Genomic DNA, 11,568 nt, shown 5'->3' with positions numbered 1-11,568 from the left:
TTTATTTATTTATTTATTTTATTTTTTAACCTGCCTCTGGTGTTTTCTCAATTTGTGTTGTGCTTTTGTTTATAATGGTTTGGGGGTGGAGGGTTATTGTAAAAAGTGAAAAGTGCTATACAAATAAGGTCTGATTGATTAACTGATTGATACTATAGTTATAAAAGAAACCCCAACTCAAATCCATTGTGCACATTCTTTATTTATTTCACCAAGGCACATATTTCACATTGAGGCCAATCAGTGTGTGGAAGAAGCATCTTGATGTTACAACAATAATTTAAACAGGATGGTATAATAATAGATAAGAATAAAAACTGTATAAAAGTACAAAAAGATAGGAGGCTTGCTCCACTGCAGCATAAAATAAATAGTTCCACCAAGTTACTTAAATAAATAGACAATACTGCAACAAATACTAGAATAGGAATGAACAAAAATTATAGTGATAAAATTGGTAAAGTTATCTACACTATATTGTAGAAAACAACATAATAACATAATACACAAAAGCACTGTGTACAACAATTTACATTCTTGTATATTTATGTACACCTGTACAGAACATAGTGTCACAATACATAGTATTTTAAGGCTTTGGGTGTTTAATTAAAAAAACAAACTTTTCTACCCCAAAGCACAGGTTCAAAATCAGCCATCTCACTTATCAAAGAGGCTAATCCTAACAAGTTTGTGCAAAGAATCTAATCAGGTCCATCAGTGCTCAGCAACAGGGCACATTCATGCAACTTTACCACAATGTTAAATATGCCTCCTCACGCGGATTGCGAGTGAAACAGGCATCGAAAATAGAAACTAATGTCTGTCTGTCTATTGACTGCGGTACAAAAGAAAGTATCCACTTCTCTTCCGCTACAATCTTGACATTTTCAAATGAATGCGGTTAATTTCATAGGCCATCAATTGATATGTTAAGATGTGGCACATTTAACATGGTTAGAACATTAACATCATTTAAAATATTTACTTTAAGGGCACTGTAAGTGAGAGATAGTGAAAAAATTGGCTGTCCCAAATGTATGCTACATCTACTGGAAGAAAAAACACAAATGCAAAAGTAGATTAAATTAGTTTTAACAAAAATCATAATCAGAGCTATAGGTTCAGGAAGTGCTACTGTGTTTTTTTTTTTCTTTTCTTGAGGATCAGTGAGACACAAGACAAAAAGAAAGATTAACAGAGATGTTGGGAAAATAAATTCACGTTAAGACAAGAAATTAAGATGAGAGTGACACATTACAACTTTAAATAAATAAAATTAAATAAATTACTAACAGTCAATAAATAAATAAATACATAAATAACACGTCATGAACAAGGCCTTTAGGGAAGAGTTTGGGGGAATCATGACATGATCATTGTAGTTAAACTGGCAGTTTGCTTTAACAGAAATCTTGATGGTTGTAACTGGCTGCAGTATAACGCATCCTTATTGGCTCTGGTGGAAATACACATTCTTCAACACATATGTCATTGGTTGACGTTTAGGCCTCTTAAGGGATGCTATTAACTACAGTGCACACTGACATGGTCCTTATTCCCCTCTGGCTGAGGCGGGACTCAGTGGATCCTCACTGGCTCTGCAGCCAAGTAGTTGAAAGGAAAAGAACAAGTGTGCTTGGATTATCATTGTACTACAGTGACTTTGGGCTTCAGGCTGATGAATGCTCTGTACGCCCAATCACAGAAGAGCTTGAAGTGTTGAAGAAGCTCATGGCTGGACTGTAGGACATCAAACTGATACGGGAGGTGAGGGGGTAGGGACGGGGTTGCCGGAGTCAGCCTCGGTGCTTCAACTCTCAGCATCTGTAGGTGAGACGACAGATTAGAACAATCGATTCATCACAGAGTAAAGACAGCTGAATGAAAAGGAGAAACTCTGTTCCTTTACCTGACGGTGCAGCAGGTTGATGAGAGATTTCATTTCTCTGATCATCTCCACCAGCTTGGGCAATGAAGGGTGGTGGTGCTTCTTTGAAACCTTGTTCAGCCACTCAAAGTGGTGCTCATACAGCTTCAGGTCAGCATGCAGCTGAGAGAGTGTGGGCTTCAGCTGGAAACAACACAGACATACTTTAGAGACTTAACATGGGTGTGGCGAGATGTAACTGTGCGGATAGAAACAGACCAGCCCCTCTCCCTTCACAAGCATGCACACACACACACGTCACACACAAATGCATTATCAGAGCATTACCTCAAGATTGTTGAGATCACTGGCTGATCTGTTGCTCATTTCTGGCAGAGACCTGAACCTGTGGGGCTCCACATCTGAATCAAATGCATGCTCCCTCTGAAAGAGAAAACAAGACACAAAGCAGCCAGTTAGTAATTTGCATCAGCGCAATTTCACTCATCCTGAGACAAGTCACGGCAACACGAGGAAAGTATTAGTCCAGCACCTCGATTGGATGACTGTTTTCTGTGCTTAGAGACAGTAGCTCTCACTCAGGGGAGTGTGGTTGATCAGGTCAGTGTGAGTTCATCCACATTCAGCCACCCCAAATGTCAACAATAAGAGCAAATGACCTGAACCCACAGGATGTTTTCTACAGGGAGCGAGGATAACAACATATGCAGTGACTAAGAAAGCTCCAAGTGGGACAGACAACACAGGGCTGTAGGGAAACTCCAGGGTCACAGCTATAAAAAGACAGAATGACGCAGTGCCGCTGCCCAGCTTAAGTTGTGTTGTAAACTACGTCCAGACAGCAGATTTAGTGCTCGTCACGGCCACCAGAGGGGGGTAAACAACCTGACTGCTTATTTATGGAGTTCTACCTTAGAAAGGCAGCTGTACTCCAATTTAGTATTAAAGGTGTACGTCTGATTCAGTAATGAATGGGAATAAATGGAGATGACTGATGTGGTTTGCGTCATTTCCAATCAGTAGTGGAACATTATGTTGATGAATGCTGAGAAATGTTTTGTGTAAACAGGTTGTGTGTGCTTAATGCTTCCTCAACCTGTTATGCTGTTATGTTTTCTTTGCCTTACTGTTTTCCTCCAGTTGTTTGTGTTGATGTTTTTAGTGATGAATGTGCCACATTGTCTCGCATGTCTCTCCATCAGCCTTTCATAAGAGCTCACTTATGTTTGTGGTGCAATGTTTTGTCTCCGTTGCTTTTGTCCCCTTCCATCCCTTGCTTCCCTCCCCTCCTACCACCCCCTCCCTGTCTCACACCAGGTGCACAAGCACATGCAACATCACGTGCACATGTGCATGCATGCACACACATACACCACTGGCTTGTCATCTAGTTGGCTCTCTGATCTCTTCATCTCTTGTGGTTTTCGCTCCCATCTTTCTCAGCCTTTAATTCTCCCTCTTATCCTCCTTTTCTTGCTCTCTCTCTCTCCATCGTAGATCATGACCTCACCCGACAGAACTTAGCATCCAGCCTTTTTCTTCCTGAATGCAAATACTGGAATGTGATAAATCTTTTTGATTTTTATCAAGTCACTTTGCTGTGGCGACCGAAAGCAAAACACTAAACACCGCACCTACACAACCAGGACTATTTACAGAACCCTCAATGCACACACAGAGCCACAAAAATGCCTTCACACAAATGCATGCACACATTCGCACCCATACTGCATGCATGCAAACACACATCCACTCACACACATACACAGTTGCGTCGGAAAACTTATATAGACCTATGTGTGTGTACACACACACACACACACACAGACACACACACACATATTTCCCTCCCTTTAAAGCATCAGTTTCATTGCTTTTTTGCAGGGACTTTCCATGGATTCCCATTCTATTTATCTTTCCTAACTTTGTCCGCTCTTTAGTGGAATTCCACACAATAAGGAAAGAAAATTAAAAATAAATCTTCCATGTTGCTGAACACTGTCTAATACTGTCCCCAGCCCCCTTTGATGATGCTGGTTTCTTCACATCTGGACCCCAGGTTAGACTACTGCTACACAATGGCGTGTAACATTGTTTTAAAGCAACAAACCCATGCACACACACACATGCACACACACACACACTTTATGAACACTATCTACTGGCCAAGACTAGAGAGAGTATGTGGCTATTTTTGATTTCAGTCCCTGAACAAAAGAGTTTAATGATTTGCATGATGCAAAAATAGAATCTAGATCAGTCATGTGTAACCAAAGATCCAGAGATATGACCCCGCTTTCTTTTCACCTGTTAAAACACAGTGTTGATACACAATCACCAGCTGGAGCCAAATCTTGGCTATGTTCTCAAATCTGATTTTCCTACCCACTTGACTGTCAACAGAATACGATTTCAGGTTGTCAGTACGATGCAAGTGATTCAAATTTCATAGGAAATAGGAAAACAAAACTCCGCCAGCTCCATCCTCACTTCCACAGTCTAGCCGCAGAACATAAACATGTTTCTGTGTAAACAGGCGTGTGATACACTTTGCTGTCATTTCATAGATGGTATGTTTGGCAGTTCATCTTAAATTGGATGCAGGTAGGTGTTGATGTGTAGTTCTAAATGTATCTTGATGAGAGATATTAAACTGATTCCTAGAACTTTATGGTTTGTTTCTCTATCCTGTAGGCTACACCGTCGCTGTAAATGTGAGTTTATTCTCCCTTGGTTCCATAAAACTTGATATTAATTTCATTCGCTGGACTGTACAAATGCACCAGCCTGGCCATCAATCTTCCTGCTACCGCCACCAGTCAGGTGACCAGACAGACCAGGAGGTTGCTGAGTCAGACCTCCCCTCCCTTCCGAGTCTATTGTGGATTAAAACTGAGATCATGCAGTCAAATCTCCCCTAAGGCCCTTTGCTGCCCTGATCTAAGCATGCACATGGACTCCAGCCAGTCTGTCATCAATGAAAGCAGCTTAAGTCTAACTGAATCCTGAGTAAACCTTTAGCATAGTTCAGTCAAACTGTTTCCACAACAACACATTTGTGCGTGAAGAGTGATGTTACTTAAACTGAAAGGTGAGGCCAACCCCAGCATCCAGTTAGGAGAAGATCAATCAACACCAAGCATCCTCCTTCCACTCACACAGCAACAATTCAATTAGTAGTCATGGCCTCATTAACCTCTCCTCCAATCAATAGCTGAGATTGGTAGTCTAATCACCATGACGACGTCACTTCACTTACCAGCAGTTCTTGGGTCAGCTTCATTAGATTTTTGGTCTGATTGGACAGTTTATCCATGTCAGTGGGCCGCCGCTGTGGTACTGGGGAGGCAGACGTGAAGATTGGCAGCTGAGCCAACAACAGGGAGAAGAGGAGCGATGAGGAGGAGTCGAGCAGCACTGCAGGGGTAGAACAAAACGGAAGCAATTAGTGGAGAGGCGCTGTCATCTCGCCATAATGATAATGACCTCAGGCCACGGCTGTCAGCTCCAAGGGAAGATATTGCACCATAATATAAACAATAGCTCCAGACTTGGCAGAGGAATCCTGAAGATCTTCAGTGTCAGAGTCATGTTTTCACAAGCTGAATGCAAATCATTAAATCATTAAAAGCCGGGCTTTGACACTGAATCTCACCATCACACTCTTTACCATAAGCAACGCAATGAATGCTGCTGATTGTCACACCTGCAACTGGATAGGTACGTGAGTTGGTGGTATAAATTATATAGACCCAGCCAAGTCAACTCTCTAACAGTAAGCTCATTCATTCTTTTCCTTTCAAGTTCAAATACAAGGTAGACTAAGTATTAAAAGGGAACCACAGTGCTGTTGAAATGATGAATGCTTGATAATTACAGGTGAACCACAAGAATCGCAGCCAAAATAACATTGCAGGAGCATCTGAGCTGCTCGCCCTAGTGTAACTTTTTACAGTTTCACCAGGGAATAAAGTTGTCCCAAGTGAATCTCAAGTCACTTTAAAAATAATTTCATTTACCTGTAAATGAAAATAATAAATAAAACGGCTGTTAGCGATCACACAAAATAAAGAGTTCAAATAAGAGCTGTGAAAGAAAGAAGAGTTAACAATCAAAGCAATTAATGCATTAAAACACCCGCACACACACACTTACATTTCATATTGAACCGGATCCAAGAGATACCAGCAAAACAGACGCAGATAAATAAATAAATAGAAAAATTAATAAATAAATTGAACTCCGGAAATTGTCACGTGCTCCGGTTTTCTTCTTCTTCTTCGCACTCTTCAAGTCAGAGTGAGGAGGAAAGTTGTCAGGACGAGAGAGAGAGGGAGAATGAATGAAGAGGGAGAGCAGAGAGTGATGACTGAAGCACTCAGGGAGAAAGTAAAGAATAAGAAGAAGTTTTAAAAAAAAAAGAAAAAAGAAAAAGTCAATATCGTCAAACTTTCTGTCTCTGGTAAAGTTTGAGATGAGCCCCACTTGTAAGTCTTTATGGAGTGCTGAAGGCAGAGAGACACTTAGTTTGGAGAGAGAGGCAGAGAGAGGCAACAGAAATGCACAGAGAGAGGGATGCGAGTGTGGTAAGTCCAATTTTTGCGCGCAGTGAAGTGTTTAGGCTTGTTTAAAACTTCCTTTATAAAGACGTCGGGCCTATGACACATCGGCAGTGACTCACTTCATTCATAAAAACACACACACACACACACACTCTCTCTCTCTCTACTCTCTCTCCTCTCTCTCTCTCTCTCTCTCTCCCTCCTCTCTCCCTCTTTCCTCCTCCCCTCCCTGCTGCCCTGTCTCCCTTTGCGAAACTTTAAAAAAATGTTCCGTTGTTGTTTTTTTCTTTTTTTTTCTTTCCTCTATCACTTTCTCCCGTCCTGTGTCCTGTCGCTATCTCCAGCACTTCCTCCGTCGCATCCCGCTACCTGCGCCAATCAGTCCCATCTACCTCTTTTAATCTCCCCATCTCCAAATCTCTTCCCCCCTGTCTCTCTCTCTCTCTCTCTCTTTATCACTGCAGACGTTTTAAAAAGCCCATTGTTTTCATGTGTATCAGCACATCTCATGTAACCATGTGTCTTTTTTAGAGCCTCTAGTTTTACCTGCCTCTTTCTTTTTTCTTTTTTCTTCTTCTCCCTGTGTTGTGTGCTGTATTCAAAGACATAAAGTGTTTGTGTTATTTAATTATGGCACGGCTCTTTTAGCCTACACATGACACATTCCCTGTATTATAGCTAATACGTACAGCAAACACCTTTTCTCTCCCTCCTTTTCTCACCCCTTGCTCTCTCTCTCTCTCTCCCTTTTTTTTTCAGAGCCCCTCCTGAGACAGCAGCCTGTTATTTCCACTGCCCCCCCACCCACCTCCTCTCTCTCTCTCTCTCTCTCTCTCTCTCTCTCTCTCTCTCTTCTTTTTTTTCACTCCTTCTCTCCCTCTCCAGGGTGAAGGAAAGAGTGAGGAGTGAGAGACGGATAGGAGCAGGAGAGGTGTTGTCCAGACCAGAAGGGGCCTCTGAAAGTGTTGCATAGAAACAGTGAGCGGACACACACGCACACACACACACACATATATATATAAACACACACTACAGGACATTAACACACACGCTTTGAGGGGTGGGTGTAGGGGTCAACACAACATGCACACAGATGCACACACACACACACATGACAGTTTCATAGAAAAACATGCTGTTCTAATAGACTCACAAACACACACACACGCACACTGATACATGCAGAAACATAACAGTCTACTGTACACACATCAACATGACTTCTCACACCCTCTGTATGTTTCACACACACACACAGACATAGAGCGGGACAGTCTGGAAACACTCTGTCAGGTGCAGTAAAGCGTAGCCTACTATTGCAAGAGGCAAGAATGAGTTTCCAGGCATCACAGAGGCACAGCTGATGCATCATACTGTGCTTAAACTGTATACGGGAGTCAATAGGTGCCCAAACATCAAATATGTGTGTCCTCAAATTCAAAGAGAAACGCCAAATTTCCATTGTGTTCCACTGACTTCTGTGCTGACACCTGACCGGAGAGTCAGCACCGCTCACATCCTGATATTCACACAACAGTAGCAGACAGAAACAGGCGTTATTTGGCATTTTCTTTTGCAGATTTTTCTCAAAGTTTGGTTTATAATTTTTAGCTTTCATTTGGGTGGAAACCTTGCTAGAGACATACACAAACAAAGAGGCAGAGAGAGAATGAGGGGGAGAGAGACCAGGGAAAAGGAAGAAAGCGCTTTGGAGTCTGGGTGTGAGATTAGGAGACCCTCATTCACAGACATACACTCATGGTGTGGTTAGAAAATAATTAGTGGTGGGCCTTGTATGCGCACACTCGCACACTCATACACATATACACACAGAGTTACCAGTCCGGTGGTGGGCCTACACAGACAAACAAACACCCTTCAAATGATGAGGGTCTGGTGGCAGAGAGTGGGTGGCGGAGTTGTTGTGGTTAAAAAGGGTCATACGCTGTTCTCTCGGGTCAACAGTAGAGAAGAAAAGCAGGCAAAGGAGGAGAGCAGGAGAACAAGGGGAGGAAATAGATGAGTGCGGTTGGACGTAGGGAGATATTGACACACTCGCTCTTTTTAATTTCCCACATCAAAGGACCGTTTGAAGACACAGCTGGGGAGAGAAGAAAAGAAAAAGTGAAGTTAGTCACTCTCCCTCATTCCCTCTCAGGGCTGCCTCTTATGATGGGGGTCTCCTGGGTGGTTCTTCTGTTAGGCCATCCGCCAGCGCTGATCACTCACACACCATGACACCGGATGGGTGCCCTTTAAGTGTGTGTGTGTGTGTGTGTGTGTGTGTGCACGTGCATCGATGTCAGTGTCGTTATGTATCTTTGTTTAGACTTTTGTTTTTGTGTGTGTGAGAAAGCGAGCGCACACTGGGCGCATGCCTGTTGGAAAAGGGGGACTCCAGGGTTTGTGTAAATGGGTGTGCGTACAGTATATGTGCGTAATTATGGGTATGTGGTGGTATAAGTGCGGTGTCTGTATATCGTGCATGAGAATCAGTGTTTGTGTGTGTGCGTCTGCGTGTGTGTTTGTGTGTGGCCTTCATATGCTACCCATTACATCACCAATCTGTGTAAACCACCATAGGAGGAGAAACAGAGTGAGACACTCTGACTACGACCTCAAAGACATCAGAGAGGAAGGGGAACCTGTGACAGGGCCTGCCAGGCCCCACTGCCAGACTAACTTTACTCACACAAACTTCACTCAAGTCGGTCATGCTTTACACTAGGTTTCCTGTGCGCCATGGCATTATTACACAGGCTTCAAATCATTCGCCCCAGACCTCCTTGCTCACCTTTTTGATGGGCTGTTAATCCACACAGTCGCGTGATTCATTCGCCATTTGCCAAAGTCACTGTAAAAAGTCTTTATTGCTATTTATCTAACAAGGAAGAGCTTCTTTTTTTGTGTCTGGGTTTTTTTTTTGTGTGTGTGTCATTAGGAAGTTTGATTATGATAACAAATACAAAATCACCATTTTCTGTTAATGTTATGTGAGGTTTCCCATAAATGTTTGCCACTGTGGGTTCATTTCCTCATCCAGGTGGATGATAAAGTAATCCAGTTAAGCTTGATGTTCTGCTGAGTGTCATATGTAAACAGTGCGATTGTTGACCGTGACGCAACACTGCATTATGGGAGACGGAGTAGTAATAAATTCGTCATTTTCATATTACACCCTCATTTCCTCTAGGGAATTCCAGCAGGGTCTGGGTAAACAAACACAATGATTATGTTTAAAGGGAAAACCAAAGGTCCGACCAATTACTGTTAATATTTACTCTGCGACAGGACACTAGTTTCCCCATGACCCCCCCATCTTTCCTTCTTCCTCTCTACTCCGTCATTCTATCCCTCATTCATTCTCTCCAGCTCGCTGCCAAGGATATCCTATCTGGGGAATTGTCATGGTAACCCTTATCCTAACTTGCGACCAACCAACATCATCCACTCCCCTCCGCTTGCCCCCTTGCTTCAACCTACGTCAGAGAGCAAGTGAGTGTGTTGATAGTTCAGGGGGGTTCAGAGGGAGAAATAGTGACACACAGGAGGGGGGATGCAGTCATTGGGCAATAAAGTGACGTCTCGGACTCACTCTTTCTCACTGTCAGAGATCAGTGTAAAAGCTCTGTTGTCTTCTTTCAAATGGATCTATGACAAGAGACCCTCCTCTCAAGCCCCCCCACTCCTGCTCCCCTCCACTAGTTGAGAAAACTCCCCATGGACGTGATTTACTAATTATGCGTGTCAATTGCTCTCTTCCTTTTTCATGTGAGCTGCCCACTTGAGTTAGATATGGCTGTTGCGCATCTGTTGCTTTGCCTTTTATTGGACCATTAAAGGGGGACATTAACCAGCATCATTATTGCAGGTTTCCTCCACTGGCTCAGCTCACAGAGCCAGCGCAAAGGGCAGGATGCAGGGATGAAAGGGAGAGCATGAGGCAAACGTCTCTCAGGCAGAAACCGGGGGGAGCAAAATGTTTAAATCAGCTCTCTATTAAACACACATTTACGAGGCTCATTTTGTTTGGAAACCAAACTCTACGGTATGTGACAAAACACAGTGTGTGTGTGTGTGTGCACGTGTGTGTGTGCGTGCATGTCGGCCCCCGAAACTCTCTCCCTCTCTGACTCTGCGTTGCTCACCTGCTCACGTTCCCCTCTCACTGCGTCCAAAGCAGTTTTGCGTCTGCCAGTGAGGAAATCTCTGAATGAACTAGTTGAAGCAATAGGTCACAGACAGAGTGTGAGAAGGAGAAGAGGAAGGAGGAGGAGGAGGAGGAGGAGAGGAGAGGAGAGGAGGGGGGGAGTACAGCGGGAAGCAGGCAACCCACGCAAAAGGAACTTTTTACTGTGCAAACACTCTTTCCATCTACCCTGCTTGCTCCCTCCATCTCAGACTGGTGTTAATACACTGGAGAGCCCAGGCCTGTCTCAGAGCTCCCGCTTTCTTCTCCGGTTCTCCCTCCCGCTCCTCTCCAGCGCCATTCTCAGTCGCCCTAAACATTCTTTCCTCCCCTGTCATTGCGCGTCCTGTCTGCATCTCTCTCTCTCTCTCTCTCCCCAATCTCTTCCTCCTTTTCAAAGTGCTTCCCCTCAGCTCCTTCTTACTTTCTCTTTCACACACTCTCTCGTTTCCACTTCACATCCCTCTTTCCCTCTTTCCTCCTGTGCACCAGACTGCACAGGAGGAAAGAGGAGGATCAATGAAATATAAACAATCCGAGCATATGTAATGAAGCATGTGCATGTGTTTGTATCACCTGGGTGCAATATCTCTGCACCAGTGACCCTGTACAGACAGTTTTTATAAAACTAAAAGAGAGAGGAGTGAAAGTAAAGGTGCTATTTTTGGTACATTCCTCAGAGTGCAGAGTAGTTATCCGGGAGACATTACTTGTGCATTCTCTGCCCCTTTGTCAGACGTTCACCGTTTCTGTGGTGAGTTACTACATCTCCATGTGTGTGTGTGTGTCTGTGAGTGATGTATACTGTATCAGAGCTGACCACTACTTGCCGGCGCGCCGTGCGTCTGCGTCAACCACACACTGAGTCTGTTGTCGTGTTATTCTACGGAAGCTTAGATTGCTGCTGACAAACTCTCAGGGGAAAA

At 43.6% G+C, this 11,568-nt stretch overlaps 1 protein-coding gene and 1 long non-coding RNA gene across 4 annotated transcripts in view; one reads left to right on the top strand and one right to left on the bottom strand.

Annotated features, from left to right (window-relative positions):
- Positions 1-11,568, top strand: part of LOC113747289 (uncharacterized) — a 33,656-nt gene that overhangs the window by 15,733 nt on the left and 6,355 nt on the right. For 2 of the 3 annotated variants that reach the window (XR_003463526.1, XR_003463525.1), the window contains exon 4: positions 7,339-7,431. This is a non-coding gene — a long non-coding RNA (uncharacterized LOC113747289). Of the gene's footprint in view, positions 1-7,212; positions 7,309-7,338; positions 7,432-11,568 lie in introns of those variants that run through there. The other variant, XR_003463528.1, reaches the window with a different exon arrangement.
- On the bottom strand, positions 185-6,581 carry il11a (interleukin 11a). Its single transcript, XM_010750351.3, has 5 exons — positions 6,047-6,581; positions 5,151-5,308; positions 2,219-2,314; positions 1,913-2,074; positions 185-1,827 (listed from the first exon to the last, which is right to left on the bottom strand). The coding sequence occupies exons 1-5, from the start codon at positions 6,051-6,053 to the stop codon at positions 1,648-1,650; spliced, it is 603 nt and encodes a 200-aa protein (XP_010748653.1). The 5' UTR covers positions 6,054-6,581; the 3' UTR covers positions 185-1,647.

The sequence above is a fragment of the Larimichthys crocea genome, chromosome XIII, assembly GCF_000972845.2.
Source record: "Larimichthys crocea isolate SSNF chromosome XIII, L_crocea_2.0, whole genome shotgun sequence".
In the NCBI taxonomy this organism is placed as follows: Eukaryota; Metazoa; Chordata; class Actinopteri; family Sciaenidae; genus Larimichthys; species Larimichthys crocea.
Note: the sequence above shows the minus strand (reverse complement) of the source record. Positions and strands in the feature narration are given on the sequence as shown.

Coding starts and splice junctions, on each gene's coding strand:
- il11a (XM_010750351.3), bottom strand. Junction 2,075..2,218: donor GTGATCTCAACAATCTTGAG/GTAATGCTCTGA, acceptor TGTTGTTTCCAG/CTGAAGCCCACACTCTCTCA. Junction 1,828..1,912: donor TCAACCTGCTGCACCGTCAG/GTAAAGGAACAG, acceptor TCTCACCTACAG/ATGCTGAGAGTTGAAGCACC.